Source organism: Stegodyphus dumicola, chromosome 6 (assembly GCF_044657685.1).
Source record: "Stegodyphus dumicola isolate Sdum_Otavi_A_Nest chromosome 6, ASM4465768v1".
Classification (NCBI taxonomy): Eukaryota; Metazoa; Arthropoda; class Arachnida; order Araneae; family Eresidae; genus Stegodyphus; species Stegodyphus dumicola.
The window spans coordinates 214,044,176-214,072,021 of NC_140773.1; the positions used below are offsets into that span (position 1 = coordinate 214,044,176).

Below are 27,846 nucleotides of genomic sequence, written 5' to 3' on the forward strand. Positions count from 1 at the left end.
AGAATTAAGAATCTTGAAAAAAGAAAAAAAAAAAAAACTGCCTCTTCTGATGGGTTGACTGTAGTTAAGGAGCTTTATAATTTCATGCAGAGGATAGCTGATCTTAAAAAAGGTATGAAAAAAAAAAAACAATTTTGGATGGAATAATTGCAGCACTTGATAGGATTTTTGTTATTGCAATGACGCAAAGTGCAAATATGAGTGAAGCTGATATTATTAAAAGCAGATGTGACGAATTGAAGAATATTAAGAAAGATGTGGGTGAAATTAAAGATCTACTTAAAAATAAAGGGAATGGAAGAGATAATGTTAAACTGGATAAGAATGATGAAAAGAAAAAAAAATTAGAAAATAAAGGAAATGTAGCAGTCTTGAAACCTAGTGCTACTGATATGGATATTTTTGATGAGTAATCTTCCTATTTACAACCACAGGATGTGAATATCAAAGTTTTAAACTCTTATTATAAGAAAAATAGAGATTTTGTTATAGGGATTAAGGATAAGAATGACACAAAGAAACTTGTAAGGCAATTGAAGAAAAGCAAAATTTAAGAGCAGAAAATTTATAGTTAGAGTTATTATGTTAATGTTTCCGATTTATAAAAATTGAAGAAATTGTGGAAAATTTTTAATTAGATTGCAATTGCCCCAGTGATTGTGTCCACTTTCTATTTTATATGAATAAAGATACAGAAAATTGTCCTACTCACAGAGTTTTTGGCATTGATGCAAAATGTCAGGTGGAAATCTTGGAGAGTAACAGGTTGACAGTTGGATGGATATCTTAGCCAGTTAGGCTTTTTCTTCACTGTTTAAAATGCCTAAACACTAAAAAATACTGTAGAAACAGAGTTACCTGTATCAGATGCTCTGGAGAACATGAAAAATATAACTGTACGGAAGGTTTGGTTTGGTTTATTTAATTATGGCAAAGCACATTAGGGCTTTCTGCCTAAGGGGAGGGATGCCTTCGTGGAGGACTTTCTAAGAGAAACTGGCTCGTATACACATTACACATGAGGAAAACCACGAAAACGCACATGCAGCCAGCCCATTCGCGGGATTCGGACCGAACTACCAGTGTTCAGCGACTTTACCGCTCGGCCGCTGGTGAGCCCTAACTGTACGGAAGAAAAACTGTGTATGTTAATTTGTCGAGTTTCAGATGAAACATTTCATACAGATTATGATACTAATGATATGTTTTTTAAAGAACGCCCAGTCTATAAAAAGTTAAACACATTGTGAAACACTTGGATATATAATTAGATTTATATAGGTAATTTATACATTTTAGTTTTATCACTGCAGCTTGGCTTTTATTTTTTATTTATTTACTTGTATTTTTTATTGTATTTCATCTTTCGGATTTTAAATTTTGTTAATATTTCTATTGTATTCTTATAATTTGTGTTTTATTTCCATGAAGTTACTAAATATTAATCTTAAGCACTGTTCAGTTGAGGCATGACAGCTGTCAAGTATACAGAATTGGGCAAGACTTATGAAGCAATAACTGTGCAGGAAGCATATCTTATTGAAAATAAATTTGGCTATTAGAATAAGGACTGGAGAGTGGTAATGATGAATGATAGTAGATCTGCTGTTATATTTGCCAATGAAAATATTAGATTTACAGTATATTTGATTTCAGATACAATTGTTGTCGTTTCAGTTTCCATCAAGAATGAATTTAAGGGAATTGTTTCTGTATTTTTAACATTCGCTATATATCCTCTTCAACAGAGGATTTGCATGAAAATTTAATCAGATTGGAAGATGTTATAAAAATTTTCTTGTATTAGGAGATTTTAACTCAAAGCATTTTAAGTGGGAAGCCAGGAGTATTCATAACAAAGGAGTTTTAACTTTTTATTTCATTCTACAGAATAATTTGATTCTCTATAGTGAATGCAATTTGTTGCCTACTTCTGTATCTCCAGCTGAGGAGGGTTGGACAAATTTAATTTTAGGGTCCTCTGGAATATCCCTCCATGTCTGTGGTATTAATTATTGAACAAGAGGAGTCATTCAGCGATCATAAATATATTTTTCTTAATTTGAATGAAATATGTGCGGAATAAGATGAAGAAATTAGATTTTCATGTAATATACAAAGAGTCGAAAGGTATCTTAAAGGATTAAGGAGTCAAATGATGAATTTAAAGAAGGAATTTACAAATATTGCACAGAACGATGAGCTTGATGACTTTGTTGTTAAACTGGAAAATATATTAGTTAATAGAGGCAATACGGTCTTGAGACTTAAGAGGAAAAATAAGAATGTTATTCTGTGGTGAACACCGGAACTGTAGTGATTAAAACAATGGTTCATGCATTTAGAAAACTGTATATAAGAAAATGATAAAGATAGGAAAATGTCAGAGTAAAATAGGATTCTTTTATGAAACACATGTCTCGGAAATGATTATGAGAAAAAAAGGTAATACTGATGTGAATAATTTTGAAGTTATAAAAGATTATTTTAATAAGAACTTTGACTGTGGCTCTGTTGATGGTTTCTTGGGTGTGGATTTGTTGCAGGATGATGGATGCGCTTCAGATGATCTGCAGTTTAGTTTGGAGGAAATTAGCAAGTGGTTAAGAAATTGCATAATTATAGTGCCCCGATAACATATGAGATCACGACTGTGGTAAAATTTTAATTTTGGAAATATTTTGATTGCTTTGTGTTATTATATAATAAATGCCTTGATTTATGCTATTTTCCTAAAGTGTGGAAAGTTTCTACAGTTCTGTTTATTCCAGAGTTTGGTGAGGCGATCAGAACTATATGTTTGTTAAAATTTTGTGCAAAAGCTTTGGACTTACAGACATGCTATACCACTGTTTTATTAAAGAATGATTTTGTATCTACAAAACAATATGGGTTTACATCAGGCCACTCCATGGAAAATGCTCTGTACGATCTTGTCAATATTATCAGCTCACAAAAATCTGAATTCCACGTGGCTGTGGTCTCCTTTGATGTCTTGGGAGCCTTTGACTCTATTACATAGACGTTTTTGCTCTCAACCCTTAGAGATTTTGGAATACCCAAAAATATTTATAGAATCTTTCTTAGTTATTTTAACAAAAGGAAAGTTGTTTACAGACTTAATAAGGATATTTGTATTGAAAGAATGGTTTACAAAGGATGCCCACATGGTTCCTGCAGTGCTCCACTGCTTTGGAACACCTTAATGTACGGATTTTTGAAGAAAGAATGCCCAAATGTTGTTATGTTATACTGATGATATTTTATATGTGATTTGTAAAAACTCTTAGGAAAAATTAGAGAAACTGTTTTCATTTGCAACAGAAGATCTAAGAAAGTGGATTGAAAAAGAAAAGCTGAGAATAAATTTAAAAAAAAAAAAAAAAAAAAAAAAAAAAAAAAACTAATTTCTTGTTTAACCCGAAGGGGGAAAGGACTAAACCACCACAACTAAAATATGAAGGTGTTAGAATTAAATGTGTTGGAAACCTTAAATATCTTATTGTTTTTTTCGATTGCAAGCTGAATTTTGAAGAACACTAATATTTTTTATAAAAGAACTAACTCTATTCTGATGTATTAAAAGAAATTTCTCAGCTAAGTCATTAGCACTGAAAAGTAGCATTAGGTTAATTTACAGCAGTTATTACTCCCTATATCATATGGTGTTAGGGTTTAGGGTTCCATGGTCGTGGATCTGCAGCGAATCAGAAATAAATTAGATACAACAATTTTGGCTGCTGCTTCTGACTAGATGCTTTAAAACAAGTTTCGATGGAAGTCATTTACATATTGAATAGTACGACACCCTTCTCCGTATTTTGTTCTTTTTACATGATAAATTTAAATTACATTCACAAAATGTTGGTTTTACTACTTACGAAGATTTTACTGCATGTAACACAGGTTTTTCTGTCTTTAATATTAACAGTATACATCCTGTATTACGAAAAGCAGAGGAATATCAGAGATTGAGGATGAGAATTGGACATATTTACTGACAGTTTGGGTTATGACAATTGAATTAGGGCAGCATATATGGTTTACTTGTTTGGTACAGAAATAGACTATAGCAAAATTAGACTTTAATCTTACAATTTGGTTTCTCATGCCAAATTAGCTACAGTCATATTTGCTCGTAATTAGATTGATGAAAGCCTGACTATAAAAACATATATTAATATGTAGAGAGACAAACTCATTACCTGGTTTGGAAGCACTAGCAGATGCAGATAGCACTAATATTTTGGTCTCATATATATAAATTTCTTTGTAAAAGTTGAGAAAATACATGAAGCGAAAGCCCATATTGGTGTTATAGATTGATTGCTGGAAGAGAAATGAAATATTTCAGGAATGAGGAAAGATTATTTGTTGAACTTTGAGGTTTCTAAAAATGTGAGAATGAAATGTGATTTTGATTACAATCAATTACTGGATAGGGGCACTTCCCAGCATACCTGAAAAGATTTAATTTGCAAAATCATAGTCTTTGCATATTTTGTAGTGCTGAAAGCAATGCACAAAATTCCATCGAAGACTGCATATTATTGCAAGATGTTGGGGAAAAACATGGGAACATAAAGGAACTCTGTTGCCAAACAAAAGAGTTTAGATATGTAAAGGATTTGATGAACTTTATAAATGGCAACAGAACAATACTGGGAATTTTGGTTTGATATTTTTAACTGCAATTTTGTTTTAATCTGTGTTGGATGTGCTGCGTTAACCATGAGGCCAACCAGGATACATTACATTACATTCTCCGGCAAGAGTTAAATACCATTCCCACCTAATAATGTGCCAGACGAGTTCATTTAAAACTGTGCGGATGGTCATAATGTTTTGGCTCATCAGTGCATATAATACTATATATATATACATGCAATGTGTGTGTCATCAAAATGTACTGGATCATTCTAATTAGTTTTAACAACCAAAAAAGAATTACATGGCCATTTATTAGTATTTCAGTTGGCATGTATGTCACATATTTACGAGAGAGAAAATAATAAGCAACTAGAAAAGTAATGAAATAATAATACGCAAAATGACAACATACCTGCTAAACTTAGGCTAAAATCTGAATTCTGATCTTGACAATCTTTTGAAAGAGCATGAAGAAATTTTTTTTCTTTTAACGTAAGAAGCTCTAAAACAAAAGATATAAACATTAACTACAGCTACTTAAAAATTCATACATTATAATCTAATATGATTTTTATTGCTCATAGCTCATAACATTATTAAAATATATAAAGATGCCTAATGATTAATTAATGACATTATATAAAGTATTTTTCAAAAGTATTCTCTATATAAAGAGTAATGCCTTTATAAATGATTTGTTTACATGTGGCTAATACATTTCAGCAAATCATTCTATATACATAAAAATAGTAAATTTAAACTGGATGTTTGAACTAAAACTGAAGCTGATCATTCCATTACTTTCCTTATCTGCAAAACTTTTGATTTCAGCATTAATATTTACTGTTAACCTTTCCTGTTTACCTGCCTTCAAACGTGGCCCACTTACACATAAAATGGCATTTTTATCGCTTGCATACCGTGCTTTCAAAGACCACACCACATGCACCCCAAGGATCTTTGCTTTCTCAAAAACTCGATCAATTGAAATTGGTTTGCAGTTACAAAGAAATTTCTCCCACAATCATTAATTAAATGGCTTTAAAAACTTTTTGTTTTGATATCAAATTAGACATCCCTAATAGCCTTGTTGCCATGCTATTTCACCATTTCATCAGTTAGAAAATTGTCTGAAACCACTAGAAGTTTCATTTTCAGGTCAATATCTCAAGTATAAGTTAAATTTCTTGTATGAGTCTTAAACATCCCATCTTTGATTTTAATTCTTGAATTTACAGTGCATCTAAATTAAAAGTGTTAAAACTTAGCATCAAAGATTATACATCTCATTTTTGAAAAGAAGATACAACGAAATCTTCAACAGCTAAACATAGTTGGGCGCTTAATCACAATTTTGACTTAAGTTCTGCAAAGATTAACCACACAGATTCTTCAAATTTTTAATATAGTCTTTTCTAATGCTTTCAGAATTCCAGTATCTTAATTTTCATGTTTAATTACTATTTTTCAACACAGATGGTGCTACATTCATTCTTGCTTTGTTCCATCCATTGCTTTCTATGTAAAATAGTTGTTGGTTCAATGTAAAACAGTTGTGTCTGCTCCCCTTCAAATTGAAAGAGTTTTATTTAAAATTTACACTAAGGCTGCTCTTTTGCACAGTTTGAAGTTCTTTTAAGTGCTAGAATTTAACATGGCACAAAGAATTTTAGCTTACTTTTACAAATCATAACTGCAGCTGTTTAATAAATTGAGCAATTTTAAACCACAAAGCTTTTAACGGTAATAATATTTATTTTATTTTCAAATAATTAAATACCAGCATTTACAAAATACTCACGGATTATATTTATGAATATTTACACCATTATCGTAATTCATAAAATATTTTCTTATATGATAAATTAAATATTTTGACATGAAATACTCTTTAGTCCCTTCTTTTGTAAAAACCTTGAAAAATGCAGAATCATCTCTCATAAAAATCTAACTTATTTAGCTCACTTATCTTATTTACAAAGCAACTTTTAGCTGCTAAGTCTCCTAGTTTTACCAGGCTTTATCACATGTCCTGAGAGACAGTCAAATCTCCTACCGTTTAATTTTTTAATTTACTAAGAAAGATGATTCCCAGCAATAAATGAAATTTAATGAATTAAACTTAAATAATGCAAATTTCATCCCCCCTCATCTAATGATTTTCAAAATAATTTTTTTATGAAATATTATTTCATCTGAACCACATTTTTTGCTTATGACACTGTAATATTAAATTTTTCCCATTAAATTAATTATCTTAATCTACTGTAGACATTTATAGATTTTTATATGAAAATTCAAGCAATGTTTAATCAGTTAATGTTCATATTTAATTTTTGTTTTACATCAGTATATGGTGCATATTCTATATGCACAAAATTTCAAGATAGTCATCAAAATTTTGCAGTTTTATGACTAACAAAATCCCAACCTCACTCCAATGGATTTTTGGGATTATCTGATATCTAAGGTGTACAGATCAAATCCATGAGATTTATCCGACATGAAAGATGCCATAAAAGGAGAAGTTATACAGATTCCACCTGCAATGTTACATTCGTCATTATCTCAACAATCTCCCACATGCAATGTGTTATTGTCTATGAAGGTGGGCACATAGAAAACTTGTAATTCTAATTTAATTTTTTCCTCTCTAATGTTGTCACAGGTTCTTTATAGTGCTCTTCTCTGCAAATGTTTTATACTGACAAATTTTGTCAAACATGTATCATTCCAATGCCAATTCAATGTTTTTTCAATCTGCTGATTGATTTGCATAGGGGAAAAACGGGTGTTGCTATTCGAAGATTTCAAAATTTTTTAACTGCCACCATAACTGTGAGATATCTCTTATATTAAATCATCACAATCTCGAACACATACTATAAAATAACAACATCTGAAATTTCATTTCGATTAGTTGAGTGGAAAGGCCACTAGGGGCTTATATATCAGAGAAATTTTCTTATGACTATATATGGGGAGATCATAAGAAATATTTCACTCATTCAGAGCAAATGTAACAATTCAAATATATTGGGCAAACACAGATAAATTAATTAAAAATAATAAATATACAAAGACAAGATTATAGGTAAATTGCATATGCATGCAAAGTGAAGCAACAACAAACTAATAAAACACAGTTTTGTACATATATATATATTTAAATGCAGGTATGCTGTCTAAGCAGAAAATTAAAAGTATTTAATATAATTCATTTTCATATATGTGACACTTAGAACAGAATTTGCAAAAGTGCAAATAAACAAATAAAAAAAGAACATAAAAAGACAAGTTTGTAAAAAACTGTAGTTATATAAAAATGAAGAAAAAAAAAAACTAAACCATATATGGATCCACCAAAAATGTTTTTATGTTGTCAGAAAAATGACAAAAAACATATTTGATCACCATGATTACAAATAATAATAATAATAATAAACAATTACTAGCTTTTTCCATCTTTTCTCCAAAATTCAATAACAAATTCTGAAATATAGAAATAAAAACATAAAATTAATGCTAAAAGACAATACACATGCATATAGGTATTATAAAGTAAACAAAAACAATAAATAACTTACTGCAAATTTCTTATTGGATTTCTTTAGCTGATTGAGACATTTACTTTTCACTGTTAACTGCTCATGACACGTATCTATTTCTTCTAAAAATATAAATTAAAATAATACTACCACAACTGCAACATAAAATTTTTATTTAATTAAGTTAGCAATTAATTTTAAAGTGCACATTTATTTTGTAGTTAGTCAAAAATATACATATTTCTATAAAATTTTGTTAGTTTCTAACAGTATGTGCAGTGTTATTGATTGTATTACAATCATGAACATTTAAATTTATTCCGCATTTTAACTGCTAACTCAATCTAAAGGATTGAGTTAGCAGTTAATATGATCTAATCAACAAGCCTAATGCTTGGGTGGGAATTTGCATTAGTAACATTTAATTCTGAAATAACAAATTTTACAAGAGTTTATCAATAGTTTCTGGATTGACTTTGTGATTAATTAATAAAAAGCAGCACAGAGTTACACTTGAAGCTATAATCTTCAAACTTGATTTAAAAAAGAAAAAAGAAAAAGAGCTATTATAATGATGCTTTTGTACAAAACATGTGCACAGTAATCTGCAATTACTTCGCAGATAGGAAAGTACAGCAACAAGCCAAAAGTTTGTAATAAACCAGGCAAATCAGATAAGGAAACACTGAATAAGCATTAGTAAGCTTATGTGAATGGGGCAATGCATCATATGTAATATTTTGAGTGGCACAGTTGCTTCTAAAGAGAACAAACATCCTTTGAAGTCAAAGATGGATCTGGATGACTTTCAACAAGCATTACCTCCAAAAATGGGAAATAAATTTGAATGTTCATGATTGTAATACAATCAGTAACACTGCACATACTGTTAGAAACTAAAAAAAATTTATAGAAATATGTATATTTTTGACTAACTACAAAATAAATACAACTGAAAGTTTCTTAAATGCTCAAATCCTTTTTCAACACCATAATGATATTTTAAGCACAGTGTTTATTAAATTCTCAATCTCCTTAACACAGAGATTCTATTTTTACATGAATTTTTTCCTTCAATGCTTTACATAAATAATAAATAAAAACCTCTAACAAAGCATATTCGATGCAAAACTGTAATAACCGTGTATATCATATTTAGCATTTTATTTGAACACATTCTGAATATACTGTTATGAATTTTGTACATGTGTAAATAATTTTTGTCAAATTATATGTAAAATTGTAGTACTTTAGTATAATGTAGCATGAAATGCTGGAAAAGTAAGATTACAAGGCAAGTTTAACGTTGAAGTAGGCTATCTTGCTAAACTGGCAAGATATTGCCAAGATAGTGATGGTTTTGGCAACTTAATTTTAGTCACCAAATTTGGCAAGAAATCAGCAGAACTCAGCAAATTTAGATGAGGGAATCGAAGGCAGTCTCCGTATAGGACGAAGGTTTTGCATCGCTAAGCCTAATTTTATTTTTAAAAAAAATCAGAAAAAAAAGTTTCACTTCTAGCATCGTATTTTTGGTATCATTTTAGATTATTACTTGAGCTCTTATATATGCTAAAATTAGCACTTAATAGTGTTTTTTTCTTTATTTTACATGAAAATATACTTAAAAAATTGCTTATCTTGTAAAATAATTTTCAGGAGCGCTATTAAAATTATTCCAAAGTTTTTAATTTTAATTGATAAAATCCATCAATAAAGTTTAAAACTAATAAAACAACACAATAAAGACTATTTACAGTAAGAAGTAACAAAATTTTAAATGAAGACTGAGTGTGGTAAATCTCAAAGCACAGAAGTATCACTTTCTAATTCTTAGAAAAAGTATCACTTTCTAACTACTCTTTAGAAAATGAATCATCACTCTCATCTGCATTAGTAAATGGTTCATTAACCATATGAAGGTATTCTTCCTCTGATAAATAGTGCCTTCCTGCCATAATAGACTAGAGGTGAGGCTTTCCGAAATAAAAAGAGAAGAAACAGAAATGTATCTGAAGGCAATACAAAACGTAACGGAACTCCACATAGTAAACCTAAAAGGGGGAAAAATAGAATAAAAAAAGGAATTGGATTTAAATTAGACAAGCGAATGTTTATATTAATTAGCATGCCACGATTTAAAAGAACCGACCTCCGTTTACGCTTTCCCTCCTCCCACACCCTCGCAACAGTTGATGAGTAAAATACCAAAGTCAGGCAGAACATATCAAACTCAAGGTCAGGAACATAAAACTGTGTTCATTTCAAAAGTAATGGACATAGGATGACATCTAGTGGCCTTCAGAAAAACGTTCTAGCTTAAAATGCGTATACGCATCACCCGTTCTATGAATGCAATCTCTAGTGATGCGTGGATGGGACGCCCGGTTGTAAGAGACATTCTTAGGGAATGCGTATATGGGACGCCTGTCCTGAAAGGGTTAATCCTATATGCCTTCCAATAATTTTGAGAAATGCGAAGTACTGGAAACGTCTCATCATCCTAAGGAAAACTATATAAGAGAGAGCATCAATTCTCCGTTTTTAGTTCAGAGCTGATTTCGGGGTACTGTGAGATCACTGCATTGTGTTTAACGCAGTGATTAGTTATTAGTAGTTTGAAGTGTTAACTATTGAGAAGAGTTGCACGAGTTGCTTTTTGGAAAGTTTGAGAATTGTAAAGCGCTTCTTTTGGGAAAATAAATTTTATCAAGCTATCATCAGTTCTGTGTGCATTCAATCGATTAAGAACCTGTACGCAAGTACCAATACTATTAAATGTATAAAAAGATACATTAATTTAATCGAAATTTTAATTTCATGTACACAATCATAAATTAAAAATACTATTAGAATTTAAATTCCAAACAATTTCCTCTTCTCTCATTCTTTAGGAAAACACATTTTAAGAATATACAAGAATAAACAGAAATGAATATGCAATAAAATGGAAAAATAAATTTCTATTGAACAGTGAATAAAAGTAAATATCTTACTTTTTAATTTACGTTCTGCTTTGGTTTTAATTGATCTGCAACACAAAATTACAAATAAATAAAAAAGTTGAAATATTAATTATATATATATATTAATTTATAAAATCAACTTTTTATATTAAATCTTCTATTTGTAACTTAATATTTTTTGTCCTTTCATTAAAAATTGGCATTCTAATATTTTACACTTTCCCCAGGAAGAAAAAATATTTATTTGCTCATTTTATTTTTCATCAAGACATTTTACTCAAACTAAAAATATTTATACATGTGTTATTTCAGATAATTTAAAAGAATAAAGAAAGGGGCAGTTTTTTTACCTGAGAGAAAAGCACAAAAACATGAATCAATATCTCTAAAGATATGATAGCAATTTTTCATATAAAAAATTTAAAGTAAAAAGAATAACTTCTCAAAAAATAATAATAATATTCATTAACAAGAAATAGGACCTAAAATTTTATGTTATACTATTAAAACTACAAGAAACAGGGTTTGTATTTATTTATATATTTTAAAGGATAGAAATGGGAAAATATAGCTGCTAGTAAAACACACATTAACTAACATACTAACCTGAAATATTAATTTTATGTATCTATACTAACCTAAATTACTGATTAAGACTTCCCCAGAAATTAGCATGTATCATAATCTGGTTATGAATAGAGTAAAATTTTTATCACAGAAAAAACAACGAAATTTCCAGGCCAGTCTCAAAGAAAATCATGAAAATTTGCATCAATTTTGCAATAAGTCTTAATTAGAAATTTCGTAGCAATCATTCAGAACTTTTGTTTTGCAGAAATTCAAAAAAAATTTTATGGTAAAGGAATTTCACCAACATTAAAAAATAAAGAAAGAAAAAATACAACAATAGTAGTAGTAGTAGTAATAAGCCATGAACAAATAAAAATATCAGCAAGGAATTAATATACATTTTAATGTTTTTTGTATCAAATTTTAATGTTTTTAACGTATAATTTGTATCAAATCATGTTTGCCACTCAAACAGGAGAATGAAATTCCCCGACTTTTCCAGGTGTGTTTAAAAAAAATTTCAGTCTAGCCACGTAGGCTGCCTGCCTTAAAGGTAAATTAATTATGGTACTATTTGAAAACACAAGAATTTGCCAATTACATACAACTTACATATATATATGTGTGTGTGTGTGTGTGTATATATATATACAATATATACATGGTGTTTCATAGATCATAGGACAAACTTGGAGGGGTGGTGGAGCATACTAAAACATGCATTTCTTGTATAGGAATGTAGGGCCTAAAGTGACGGGTTAAGGCAGGAACGGAAAAAAACGATGCGAGAGGAAAATGAGTCTACGTACAAAATCAACACAAATGACACGAGAGGAAAATGTGTTTATGTACAAAATCAATGCATGTTGTAGTACGCTCCACCACCTAAGTTTGTCCCATGATCTATGAAACACCCTGTGTATGTAATGATAGCACAATTTTAGAAACACTGATGTACGAACATCAAGACGTAGAAATGCAGAAATACTGATGACATTTAATAGATACTTGATGCTTAGAGCGTTGACCCATTTTGCTTCTTTGCAGCAGTACAGTATTCACAATAAATGTTCAAAAAAGGGAACACTAACAGTAATAGGAACTACAGCTGTGATTGGCTGGCAATGCAGCGGTAGAGGTCGGTAGTGAGCCGAACAAACCCCGATCCAATGCATCAGAGGATCATTCGCAACTCTGATGTCGAGCGTGATGGGTGAGTTTACACACAGGAAAAAAGCTGACATGCATCTCATACAGTCAAAAGTCTTTAATCCGGACTCGTCGGGACTTCGGCTATTCCGGATTATCGATTTTTCCGGATTATAGATCATCAGTTTAAATCTGGTAAGATGGCATGCAGAAATTATAAAATTAAAAATATGAAATCGTAATTTATAAAATAATGAGCAATTATGATCTAAAGGGTATCAAAATTTACAAAAAAAGAAGCTTAATATTTATTTGTTTACTTTATTAAACATTTCTTTCAACGTGCGCATGCGTACCTTACGCATAGCCGAAATTAGAAAATTGCAACCAGAATACTATTTGATTTGTATTCGTGATATTTATAATGATGAGCAATTTGATTTAAATCATATCAAAGACGGAGTACATCGAGATTAAATACTTACTACATTTAGTAAGGAATTATAAGCCGAATAAAATAAAAACACCTGCCCTGAAGATAACGATAGTGGTGACAGATCAACTTCCAGTTCATTGCGCGCCACAACGCCCCCCCCCCGCGCAGAGCAGCGTGAAATTGATAAACAGATCGGAACGGTTAGATAAACAAAGGATATACCTTTATCCATTTTTTGTAGCAATTCGTTTTTTGTATGATGAACATCGAATCATACTTTCGTTTTCTAGATCCTTTGGGAGCTCCAGCATCGGAAATTCTATTTCACATAATCGAAAGTTCAAGCTTACTTTTATAAAATTGCTCTTACAGTCTGCAAAAAATAATAAGCCGGATCCAATTCGAAGATTAAGGAACAACGCAACCATCAACATTAACCGAAATAGATAATTAGATAAATTTAGCTTATACCGTCCGTTCGCGCACGCGAAAACGTATTCTGCGCTTGCGCAGACGCATATGCACCGTCGTAACTGTCTTGCGTGCATGCGTAAAACGCCTATGAGCATGCGTCAATGCGCCGCATGCGCAGAAAGATTTTAGCTTTGAGTTCCGGATTATAGATCATTCCGGATTATGGGTGTCCGAATTAACGACTTTTGACTGTATATGGTGCTGCTAATGGGAACGGCAGAGCAGCGCTACAGTTGGACCAGGAACGGTTTCCGAACAGTTGTATGCTGAAGCACACAATGTTCGAGAGGTTGCATCAGTCTTTGTGTGAAAACGGTGGTCTGAAGCCACTTCTGACACTAAGAGTGAAAGAAGAAGTGCACGACAACCTCGCATTGAAGAATCCATTTTCAACATTGTACATGAATCACCTCAGACAAGTACAAGAACTATTGCACTTGTCTGAGATAGTCTGCAGCTGAGTCATTCCATCGTTTCGAGAGTATTGCAGAAAAATGGTCTGCACCCATATCATTTACAGAGAGTCCGAGCCTTGCAAGAACCAGATTACCCTCTTTGAGTTCATTTCTGTCCTTGCTTCTTGCAGCAGTATGTGGTGCAAACGGATTTCCCGTCGGATATGCTATTCACGAATGAGGCAACTTTCTCACAGGACGGCATCTTCAATAGCCACAACATGCACGTGTGAGCAATTCATAATCCACATGGCACACGTCCACATATATTCCAAACCCGCTTCTCCGTGAATGTGTGGGCGGGTATTGTTAATGACTACCTTATAGGCCATACCTCTTACCTGCATGTACAAATGGCTTATGTTATCATATTTTTCTGCAAGAGGTGCTACTGGAATTGCTGCAGGATATTCCGGCTGTCGTTCGTTATGGCATGTGGTTCCAGCATGATGGTGCACCAGCCCATAACCACATGCGGGTCTGCAATTACTTGGATGGGACACATCCAGGCCAATGGATTGGCCGTGGTGGACCAATGGATTGGCCAGATTTATCCAGCTTGGACTTTTTTTTAATTGGGCCATCTGAAGAGCATCATTTACGAGACTCCAGTTGACTCACTGGTGGACCCTGTTGCACGACTATCCATTGTGGCTGCAAGCGTGCACAAAATGCCTGTCGTTTTTCAAAATGTTCATCAATTCCTTCTACGATGTTGCCAAGCATGCATTACTGCTGGTGGTCAAAATTTTTGACATTTATTATGAATACTGTATTGCTACAAAGAAGCACTTAGTGTTGATTTTGTACATAAACACATTTTCTTCTCGTGTCTTTTTTTTTTTTTTCGTTCCTGCCTTAACCTGTTACTTTATACCCTACATTCCTATAAAAAAATGCATGTTTTAGTATGCTCCACCACCCCTCCAAGTTGTCCCATGATCTATGAAACGCCGTGTGTATGTAATGATAGCACAATTTTGGAAACACTGATGTATGAAACGCAGAAATACTGATGACATTTAATAGATACTTGATGCTTAGAGAGTTGACCTGTTTTGAAGGGAACAAGTCGAGCTGAATTAATTTCCTTTTTTATTTAAATTCACATTTGTGGCCGCAATTCACTTGACACTCCAATCTTGCCTATTTCCAGAACATTTACATTTTTGATACTATGGTGATATAAGCAAGCACAGCAATGCATCCACGCAGCACAGAGTTTAAGCAAAAAGTGACGCAGTTATTCAGAGGAAGAAGAGAGGGAGTCAAAGTTTCAATTTGAGTTAGAAAAAGTTTTGGTTTACAATTATTTGATTGGGCAAGAGGTATCTGCATTAAGCATTACGTAGGATCGCATGATTAATTTGAATGATGCAGTTTAAACTTATAGTGCTATTTTTAAGATAGAGAGATGAAGTCCCCAGATTAAATAAAAAATAAAGAAGGTTATTGCCAATTAAAATTAGAAATTTACTCTCATATTTTTTAGCTTACATATATATATAATCCCCAAAGCATTACTTTTATAACTATAATAGGAGTTGTTTTCTTCACTAAGGACTGAGATTAGAGTCTGCCCAATCGAGATTAAAAAATGTACTTTCTGCAGACATTTTGCAGCTAAAGAAAGAAAGAAATCTATTTACTGATATTTTAAAATAAATTTAAGTATTTTATATTTATTAGTAGCATACATAAGTAAAAAATATGTGCACTAAATTTTGTGATGGTATGTCCTACCGACAGAATTAGTTTCACAAGTATGCCACAGAAAATAGCCTGAAATTTGAAAGTATTACTAACTAATAATAAATAAATTTAGAAGGAAGAGGTGTAGTGTGTATTTAATTATGGCAAAGCACACTAGGGCTATCTGCCTAAGGGGAGGGATGCCTTCGTGGAGGAAGGGAAACTGGCTCGTATACACGTTACACATGGGGAAAATCACGAAAACACCCATGCAGCCAGCCCATTCGCGGGATTCGAACCTCGGACCGAACTACCAGTGTTCAGTGACTTTACCGCTCGGCCACTTTGAAGAAAGAAGACACATTAATTGATACAGATGACATTAAACTAAAGTTCATTACTTAAGGATAAAAAAATTGAATTACAAAAATCAACAGTATTTTGGCAAATACAGATATATTATATGGTTAGCCTACATGACTGATTATTATCATTTTGCTGCAAAATGTCAAATAAGACATTTAAGCAAGAAGAAAAGGTTTAACTCTTTGAAATCCAGACCCTTTGTTAAGCTGTATCCTCAAAATACCCAAACCGCCCGAAATACTTTTCCAGTTTCACAGCAATTTCCTCCCCTCCCCGTCCATTAACGCAGAAAATAGTACAATGACATCCTTTGTACTTTCTAACAAAAATTCCATTAGCCTTTGACCCCGTTTTTTATAAAACTATTCTGAAGGTCAGATCAACAAGCCTTTCCGGCTTTGTTATGATCACGACTGAGATTTTGTTTATTTTCGTTATTTTTATAGGAAGGAATAAATTGCTTAAAAATAAATATAATCCTTAAATTTTTAAACTGCTCTTTTAGTGCTGTTTAAAGCTTAAAAGAACACTGAAGAATCAACAATGAAATTTCACGATCAACCAAAAGATAAAAAAAAAACCTCTTAGGATAAGCTGTCTGCAGTAAACTGATACACTGCATATCTTAGGGGGAGGGAAGAAAAGAAGATTACAATCTCGGCCGTTTTCAGGCAGTTGTGGTTGTTTCAACGTAGGGCCGTGTCGGGCGGATTGGATGTGAAGGAGTTAAAAGATTTTGTTTTATACGGGAATGGGGGGGGGGATTTACTTTCGTTCAACATACACTGCACATGTGTATGCGAATCTCTGGGTTCTCAAGGTTACGGAAAACAAAGGGGCTGGAAACTTGCTTTGCCTTTCTAAAAGACAATCTGATTGAATGCCCCTCATGCGATACACGATTCACCAAGAAAGTTATCACTTCCAATGTTGGGGCGAAAATCCTTTTTTGTGGGATAGTCATATGAAATTCTCAAGACTTTTCTAGATTTTGACTATTAAATTCCCTGACTTTGACTTTTCCCGGTAGCATCATAACCCTGTCAAATAATGATTTCATTTTCTACTAAAAAGGATAATTAGGTTGGAAATACTAACAAATATCAAAATCCTTCAACGTCCGATTCATGGTCAGATTCGCCAAACATTTCATAGAACTCTTCTGTCGTCATTGGCTCGTCATCATACATATTTTCAGTCTCGAACTCTGTATTGTTACAATCACTACTAGAGCCTTCGTCATCATTTTCACTTTCAAAAACAGTATCATCTTTCATGCCGTCTAGTTCGCTGCTAATACAACATTTTTTAAATGATTTAATAATCATTTCAGAGGGTATTTCGTTCCAAGCATCTTTAACCCACTGAGCAATTAATGTAATATTGGGCTTTTTAATGTTGTCTCCCTTTGTAAATGTTGGTCGACCGGAACTAATTTACTCTGCCCAATATTTTCTAACATTTACTTTAAAGGACTTACTGAGGCAGACATCTAGGGGTTGAATGACGGATGTTAATCCTCCCGGAATTACGGCCACAGTCAGTTTTAGGTGTTTTGTCACTTTTGTCACTTCAGAAAAGTGTCCACGAAAAGAATCCTATACTAAAAGCGAAGGTTTTTTGAAAGCTGCTCCTGGTCTTTTATCGCACACATTTTTAAGCCAATCGACTGTTCCGTCAGCATCCATCCATCCCTTTTCATGGGCACGAACCAGCACACTTGATGGAAACACAACGTTTTTCGGCAAAGTTTTTCTTTTAAAAATTATCAACGGACGATCTTTAAAAATGACTATCTGCATTTCTCTTTTCTTGGCGTGTTGGCGAAACTTTTTTATTGCTCGATATTGATCTGTTGTTCGGGGGCCGAAAATTCTTTGGTTTAATCGAAATGTACTCTAGTTAAAGTATGAAACTCTGTGATTAGTTCGTCACATAATTTAAGTCATGAAATTACTTTAAGTAAGTGGCTTATTTGATAAGTCGTCCAATTTGAGCGCGGGAGGAAAACAACTGCATTATATAAAGAAATTTTTGAACTTCCGATTCTTTTAATTTTTTATGGCCCCACGTATAAGTCGACCCCCCCCCACTTTGAAGTCTTTTTTTTTTTTTGTCCAAAATATCTCGACCTATACGCGGGTATATACGGTAATCAATTATGTTTCTTCTTTTACTTCACTTATTATTCCATAAGCTTTAAAAGCTTATTTTATTTTTTTACAAAGAAATTTCCCCATTTTTTATAATATGCTGCAAGAAGCCACTGCTTGTGAGAATGACTAAATGAAACAGCAAACCATAGAATTTTAAATTATTTCACTTTTAAAAATTCTACAAAAGGAGATTTGAGACAAAGCATCCATGGTTTACAGATAATATGGCATATGCTCATCAAGAAAATAAAGCTGAAGAGAGGAATTTCAGTATCATTCAAAAAGTTTCCCTTTGTAAAAGATAAAATGAAAGCTAACAATAAAAACTTACAAATCTTTCTGTAGTGATACAATCTGTTCATCATCATTAACATTCCTTAATTTCAGCTCTTTGAACTGAGTAAGTTCTGCCTAAAAATTAGTAATAGTAAAATTAGAAGTCTACACAACATTAGTCAATGAAGCATACTAAATTCACATTAAAATGCATATACAATCACTTTCCTTTATAAGGTACTTGAATATTTCAAATTATAGGGGAAAATTGAATGGAACAATTTTAAAATATGAAGTAATTTTTCACTAATAACAAAGTATGAAAAATGCAATTTTGCATACAAGTAAAATAAAATGTCTTTCATACTGTTCAGCGTATTCTGGATATTACTTGATAAATATTATGATTTATTAAAAAGCAGTTATTCAAGTGTTCTTTCTCGTATACCCAAGAATTAGAAACAGTTCTCACCATCCCAATTCTGAAAAGAAAAAGAAATTAATGGAACATGTATTTCCTCTAACCAACTGCATGAATAAAGATGGCACTCAAACCAGTTTAGTGATTTCAAGAATGCATACTGCAATTATTTTTAGTTATTCTTAAGCTGATTCTGATAATGCAAAGTACACACAAATACATTTGTTGACATCTGGCCCATATAATAAAAAAATTTTATTATACTTTTCTACATTCGTTGACATCTGGCCCATATAATAAAAAAAAAATTTATTATACTTTTCTTCATTCATTGCCATTTGGCCTTCCATTTGAGTCAGAATTTGAATAATAAAGCTATATAATATATATGCAGCAAAACATAAACCTTTGTCAATCAAATTAAATGCATTTTTCATCGAAATATTAAAACCAGCAAGGACAGAAATATTAGCAATTTCCACAGTTCACTGCCAGATTACATCATGATTATTCAAAACTAGTTCTAATAATGTAATGCAAGAGATGAAATGCAACCATGAGTGAGAGGCAATGCTACACCATAAAACAGATTCTGGTAATGATCTGAGTATAAGGGTATTAAAAAAAATGTTCTCATGTAAAAGTGAACAAAGCCTAGCTGATACTAGCTCTTCTTTATCAAGCTAGCTTATGAGTGTTAAATAGATGTTTTTTTAGCATCCGAAATTGCACAATGAACACTATTTCTGATTGCAATGAATGTTAAGTCCTTTTATCAAAAAATCCTTTTTCTTTGAGCTGCAAAGAACCAGTTAGACCACTGAATTAAAACATTTGAGTATAATAAAGATATAATAGATGTCTCACAGAGACGACTTCAGTCTAGTTTTTGCCATGGAACAACAAGCTGCTCAACTTTCTAGAGTTATAACGTGGGAAGCTATCACGACAGTTAGTGGCCTTTAGTAGTACACTAACAGTTTGGTGATATGTACAGAACACCTTACAATAAAATCATGTGAAGTACCAATCAACTAACAAGCATTTTTATTTAGATACTGCTCACTCACACACAGTGGTTTCCCAGAATTATCACCACTACTAAGTACACATATTTACTTGGCCTCTCTAGCCACTAGAGTTATAAATTATTTATAGGACCAGTTTCAATAGCTTGTATGTGTGCAGGATTTAGAAGCTCAGAGAATATCATAGACAACATGTATATTTCCATGTCCAACCATATTTTGTCTTGTATCCATGCTAGAAGAGATCAATAGTGTACTAAAGTCTTATAAACCGTACAGTTTTCTTCAGTAAACTTTTCCTTTAATACTATAATACTGTAATCATCATATATCAACACTACATTCATACATAATAAAGTTTCATTCAATTACTACACCTGTTTGGTTAATCCCCCCTTAAGACAATTGGGTTTATTTATATTAAAAAGTTATACCCTTTTTTCATAATTACAAAATAAAAACTTGAAACATATATAGTCCAACTATTATGAATTAAATTAAAAGGAGTTTTAGCATGAAATAATAGCAAATAGAAATTACTGAATATAATTTAGTTCAAAATGTATGTCAAATTTACCTGCAATTGCTGAACTTTCTCGATTAATGCTATTCTTTCACCTTCACTTGCTTCAAAGCTTCTTCTTAATGTTTCTGTTTCCTAGAGACAAATGAATTAAAATAACTGCTTAATTTCCCTAGCAAACATAGATTAGCAGAAACCTAAATTATTAAAATAATTGCTATAATAAAACTTTAAAAAAGTGGGAGGGAGGAAGTCCTCAAACATTTAAGAAATTATGATCTTAGTTAAGTTTTTCAGTCAACCTGACAATGAATAAGATTTTCAAAATTCACTGGCAGAAAAATAAAAAAAGCTTCAGAAAAATAACAAATTGTCTGAATAATGAACAAATTTTCCTTTTAATAAATACAGATTAATTGCAAGTTAACTACGTAGACTTTTAAATCTGTTGCATAAATAATCATATAACAATCATTCTTCAATATTTAAAAGGTACTTTTAAAATTTAAAACATAAAACTTTTTTTAGAGTTGAAAATAATTAACAGTTACAAAGAATCTTACTGTTGTCAAAGACAAAAGGTCACTCATCTTTTCAGCTAACTTTTCCTCATACTCATATAACTGGCTAGAGGGGAGTGAAAAAGATTTGACATATATTAAAATTTACAACAATATACTGAATACAAGAAATAAAAATATCAACATCTACATTAAAAAATGTTCTTCAGTATAAAATTGTTCTAAAATTACATCAAAAATATAGATAAAAAAACAATTTTTCATAACTAAATTACATACAAAATTCTATAAAGTTCTATAAGCAGTATATTTAGCACATCATTTTTTAACTGAACTATCTTCTTCACAAGCTGGATTGCATAAATAAGCTAAAAGTTTCATTTAAGATGATGTTATAAAACTTTAAAAGTCTCTATTACAAACTCCATAATTTACTAATTATGTAAACCAAAATGTGATGTATTACAATACTCACAAATTCTAAGTATTTTTATTTCAAACTAGCATAAGTGGGAATTAACACTATTTCTTGCTTTGTTCCGCAAAAAATTTATTATGTGATAGAGTTGTTATGTCCAAAATCTAAGATATGTGATAAATTTAACTAAGATGATTAAGGATTTTAAATTTAAATGTTGTCTATAATTTTGACAGCTCAAAGTTCAGTCATTTTATCCTTAATTTTCTAATCTTGTTGGCATTCTCATGGCTCAGAACGTTAGGGTGAAACTGGAAGAAGATCAAAAAAGTTTTTTTGAAAATCTGCTGGGGGTAAAAAATGTGCATGGATTGAAAGCTGGCATTCAGGATGGATCCACATGTGAAAAGAATAATTCAGCATCTTTGCTTTGCTTTTGTTATCAGTAGATCAGGTTTGCAGATAAATTGCTTTTTTCAAATGGAAACGCGAGAAAGTTTTCTTGGCTAGCAGTTGATCATTTGAAAACAGGAAGATCCTTTCTTCCCTCTCTGCAAATTTTCCCTTTCTGAAGGTTAATGGGGGATTGAACTTGTTTTTCACATGTTCTGGATTACTCATGGAAGCTTAGCTGGGAAGATGACAAATTTTTATGATCAAAGTTTGATTGACTGTGGGGAGATTTGGGATTACGCTATTGCCTAAAAGAGAATTAAAAATTTTTTTGGTCAGCTAATGAACTCGTATTTCATATTCTCCAAGGTTTCATCATGGCTTATACAGATGTAGAATTCAGATCTGTCTTAATTTTCAAAGAAAAAGAAAAGCTAAAACATAAGTGGGGGTTGCTGCTTTTCCATATCCCTTGCAGCCTGAGTGTAGTCGCTTCACGAGTTAGCTCTTCCTGGTGAAAAACGCAAGTTTGACAGACAGTCTCAACAGTTCGCTAGTCTAAGGTGGCAAGAAACAACCAACCTGCCTTCTTCCCCAAATATGACTCTAGTTAAAATACAAAGTATGTTGAATAAGGCAGACAAATGAACCAGGGTTTATTGTGGTCCATCTAAGAAAAAGAACCAGCATAGCAAAAGAAAAACTTCTTAAGGGAGGACACCTTGTCGTAAAATTAAAACAATATAACATGAAGATGTTATCAACAACGTTAAATGAATGAAAAAATATTTTCTGCTGGATTAGCTGGCCTTACCTCCTTCAGGGCACTTATTGGTTGATCAGCTACAAGCTGTCAAAACAGAAATGTACTTCAGATCAATATCAGGCAGTCAACTCAGAAATGGGATATGCCATCAACTTGAATGGCTGAAGAATCCAGGAATGACTAATGAGAAGTCCCTGAGGTTTGCCACTGGCCAATGCTTCTATTGCCATGAAAGTTAGAAGGATAACTTGGGCTTAGTTATAGTTAAAAGGATTAAGCTTAAGTTGGTTGCATGCATAGTTCCCTTTATCCAAAATTTGCATGCCGCATGCACCAGTAAGCTATTTACCAATAAGCTACCAATATTTTATTTACCATTTGGAGGATGATATCTGTAATACCTTCTTGAAAATACAAAGGATGTCGGCACTGGAACAAGATCACAAGTCAAGAAGTATGGCTTGATTTTATTTTGTCAGTCTTAATAGCTGATGTTGTAGTTGCAGGTGCTTGCTCACGCTCATCACCCTCAGCCAGTGTAAACAAAGACTTCAAACTATCAATAGACATGGATGTCAATGCCTTCAATATTCACCATTATATTACTTGTATGAAGGGGAAATCATGGCATAAAGTCCAAAATACAGCAGCTGTAAAGAATATCTAACAGAATCTTGTCTAATAAAGAGTTGTGTAGCAGTTAACCATTCTGGATGGATAAAAAGATCTTAGGATGTGTGTCTCAATGCTGGAGTTGGTTTCAAAGCCATTGTTTTAAATTGCACATATCGAAGAAATTGGTCGTAAAACAGCAACTTGGATGAATTTCTAAAGAATTATCCATACAGTTTCAGGGGAAAATTATAAACAAAATCAGCAGGTGAGGCATTTAAATCAAATTTAAGACTGAAATGGAGCCCAAGCACTTGTAATGGAAGGGTACCTGTCCACTGTGTAGAGTGTTTCTGCTCATCAAAGCAACTTTAAGTTGGCAGTGCCGAAACTCTGCCATACCACGGCACTTAGAACTGTAAGAAATGGTTCGATTTTTAACGGAACCTAAAAATTTGGTTAAGTTCAACAAACAGCTGACATCTGAAGTTTGCTCCTTGATCTGTAGTGATTATTTCACGAATTCCAAAGTGTACCCACCCAGCAAGAAACACAATTGCAATAGTCTTTACATGTTGCTTCTTTAAAGCTTTGGGCTGCCTAGTAAATTAATTAATGCATGTCAAAATATAAATAAATTTTTTAGATGGGGATAAAGGTGCAAACAGCAAAAACAATCAGAAGGTAATGGTAAATTTTCAAACATTTTAGATTTAGTTTGCCTTTGAACTTTATATTTTTTCACTACAAACATAATTTACACCGTTCAAACTGGGGTGAGACAGTTTGTGCAATTTGTAAAAAGTTTTCTTTCAAAATGATACCATGTCATATGTCTGAGTGGATGAGCTTGAAACATCTCCATACAGAAAAGTTTTGGAATCAAATTGAAATTTACATAATTTTAACCCTGTCTCCATTTAACAAATACTAATTTTGTGTTGGCTACCTGCTTAGGAGCCATTTATTAGTGAAATTTGAATCACTTCTGAGATGCAAAAAAGCAACTTTATCTTGGACAGTACTTATCATCAGACTTTTGCACAGCAAACATTATAGGCTTATGATCCGCGTAAATCCTGAATTGATGATCTTTGAGCTCATATTCAGAATGCTTAGCTATGGAAAAAATCACAAGAAACTCTTAACAAAAAGTACTGTAATCTTAATCCAAATGAATTTTTGAGAGAAAAATACCAATGCAATTATCTACAACTAGTTGTAACACTCTACTTTTTATTAAGTTATTCAACAGTCTTTTCAGAGGCTTCGGTAGACAAAGACAACCAAGATTTAGGGTTGTAGCATGATAGTTACATAACACTAACTATCGAATCTTTACATGCTGCAGAGGATGATTTTGCAACTGTAGACCACACATAAAAAAATAAATCTCACTTTCAGTTCCTAGAAATTTTTTATATTCATTTACCTTTAATGATGCCCAATTTACTGTATCATTTTACATAATACAAAAAGGGGTTTTTTTAGTCCAAAGGGGCTTCATCCCTGAAAGACTATATTGTAAAACTTTAAAAAAATTTTTATTAACAAACTCAACGATTTAAAAATGAGCAATGGCAACTCTCTACAGGGTTTAAAAAAAAAAAAAAAAAAAAAAAAAAAAACCTTTTATCTCTAGCGTGTGGAACTGTGTATCACAAATTCTAAAGATATGCTATTTTTAAAATTATTTTGGGTTAAGAGTTGAATTTAGGGTACCCCTTGTATAATCACTAAGTTGATGTTTTATTTATCACCAAGTTGCTGTCTCATTTATGAGAACCTGAGTAGTTGAATGGTATGGAAACCCTATTATAACGTAAACTGGTTGCGGTGAATTTGAATCATGGGAAAAAAATTTGGAAAGTGTGTGGGATTTTGGGTAAGGGCTTGTGTATGTTGGATAAGTATGTTGTTATTTTGTAGTTTAAGTGCCCTGTTCAGAGGAAGGAAATGTGTATAGTTGAACATCAAATACTTTCGGAGGATATTTTTTACTCTTATTTTTGTGAATTTATGTGGTGACACCAGTATACAGATTCTAGTTCAAATAATTTTAGGAAGTCTTTGGATGCTGTTCAGGAATTTTATTTGACTGAAGACGCATAAATTCGTAAATAAGGTAAGTGGATATTTCCTTCGCGCAGTGCTAAGATGAATTTCCTTTTTTATGTTATTTCATTGTTTGATTTAAAATGCAGTTTATTCAGATTATATATTTTTTGTTGGCTGCTCCTTTGACTTTTTAAGTGAATATAGTTTGATGTATATATGGAAAAAGTCAAGCGAGTGCACAAAGCATAGTTTGTGCAATTCTCTGATGTTTTTTCGCAAGCCAAAATAACAAGTCAAAGAACTGCACAAACTTGGTACCCATGTATCGCCAAGAGGTACCCTAAAATATACTTTTACCTTACTTTGCCACATTGCTGTTGAACTGAATTTTATGGTTTAAGTGCAAAGAACATGATATCCCCTCTGGACGTAATTTTTTTTTTTAAACTAGAAGCTGGAATTTTTTATCATATCAACAAGAATAAATTTATAACAAGAAAAATATTTCTATTTCAGTACTTATATAATATCCCATTTACCATAAAACTTGGCAGAGATCCTGCTAAAGTTGCACCAATTGTTCCTGCGTTATTCTGAAAAAACTGACTCCTTTTAATTCAATAAACAGTATTCAACCTTTGTTTTATGCTTTGAAAGCCTTTCGTCGATTTTTATTATTTTGTTAGGTGTGTCGATTTTAAAAGAACCTTTGTTTAGAATACTCTGAATATAAATGTTTCAAAGATAACTGTTTATATCTATAACTGTTTTGTATGACATATTCAACTGATCATACCATGTACATTAATACACATCTTTTTTCAATGGTATTATCCCATAACTTAGAAAATAATCTACTGTTTCCTGTTTTGCAAAAGAACAGTCCCAAATTTGAATTTTTTTTTTTCAAAATAGAAGAATTTATATCCTTGTTCCTGCAATAACAATTTATATCCTTGTTTATAGAACCAAAGGGTAGTTTATCAAGAATCGATTTATAGTTATATCAAACGAAAGAGCAGATATTAGTGTGTAGTGATGTCACACTCATCCAGAATTGTCACTAAATCATGCTGCATGGGTACAATTTCATGGCCGATAGGATAATACGCAAGTACCAATATTTCATTATCACTGCACTTGCTTAGTTGAATTAATATTTAAAAAGAGACACCATTTTAAAAGTTGTTATAAACTAACAGTTAAAAAACTTTTACAAAAAATATTTAGACTGCTATAAATGCTATAAATAAAGGTATTATATTCATATAACATATTAACATATTTATATTCTAACAACAAAATTTAATAATAATGTACCTTTCTTGCTGAGAGTTCTTTTCTTCTAATTCTTTATTAAGCTGACTCAGTCCTTCAATTTTGGCAGAGAGCTCTTTAACTAAAAAATGAAAGGCATAATTATACAATCCCATCACAAACTACTCAACAATATCTTACTAGAAAAATACGCCTGAACAAAATATTTATCATTGATCATGTCAAATTCATACAGAAGGTACAAACAATTTAAATCAAATTAAACTCTGATACTATTCAATAGCAAAAATATACACACTTTTATTGATTTTATAATACTCTAAATTTTGTGTATATTTATTTTTACTTAAATTTAACAAACATTCTCTATTCGTAAAAAGCAAATTAAAGTTAATTAAGTTTTAAATGAAACTGAATTACAAATAAATGATTAATTATTGCTGCGAACTAATCTACAATATCATTTAAATTCTGAGAGAATATGTAAATCAAGTGCAAGTATCAAAATCTATAAATATATAATTCTAATAAATTTGTGCAAAAATTGCCCATATTTTTTATTTTTATTTATGCTAATGCTTTCTTATGTTAAATTTTATATGCATAAAAACAATTGCAGCTTATTCTTACAAGATTATCACCGACTTGATTTTTTTAAAAAAATTTTATAGACTTCCAGAGGTGTTTGTAGGACCCCAAAAAATCCCTTGAAACTTTTACGGACATACTACCGACATTTTGGAGTTTCGAGAAGGGGGGGGGCAGAGAAATGAAAAATTACAATTATGAAGTATTGAATGACCTAATTATAAAAGTTCAATGAATTACTTTTTTTGCAAAATTAATAACCATAAATTTTCAAACACATAAAGTACTACATTTTATGTAAATATTTTAAATTACCTGAATTAATTCTTTAAAAAAAATTATCTAATTTCTGCTCCTTTTTTTTTAATTTTCTGATGTTTGTGGGCTTGTCTTTCTTTTGTGGTGAACTTCATAATTGCAGGAAGGTTGACTTTTATTTTCCTCCTTTACAGTTGAAGAAATTTCCTCGAGAACTGCACATGCAGAGGTAGAAGCAGTTTGC

General features: G+C 31.8%; 1 protein-coding gene across 2 annotated transcripts in view; it reads right to left on the bottom strand.

Moving 5' to 3' along the window:
* LOC118202775 (uncharacterized) overlaps window positions 1-27,846 on the bottom strand; it is a 108,045-nt gene that overhangs the window by 63,061 nt on the left and 17,138 nt on the right. For both annotated transcript variants that reach the window (XM_085819498.1, XM_085819497.1), the window contains exons 4-11: window positions 26,799-26,877; window positions 21,274-21,337; window positions 20,765-20,845; window positions 18,794-18,873; window positions 11,195-11,229; window positions 8,238-8,320; window positions 8,103-8,142; window positions 5,063-5,152 (exon numbers count right to left, since the gene is read on the bottom strand). In XM_085819498.1, the coding sequence (XP_085675624.1) occupies window positions 5,063-5,152; window positions 8,103-8,142; window positions 8,238-8,320; window positions 11,195-11,229; window positions 18,794-18,873; window positions 20,765-20,845; window positions 21,274-21,337; window positions 26,799-26,877 (552 nt within the window). The remainder of the gene's footprint in view (window positions 1-5,062; window positions 5,153-8,102; window positions 8,143-8,237; window positions 8,321-11,194; window positions 11,230-18,793; window positions 18,874-20,764; window positions 20,846-21,273; window positions 21,338-26,798; window positions 26,878-27,846) is intronic.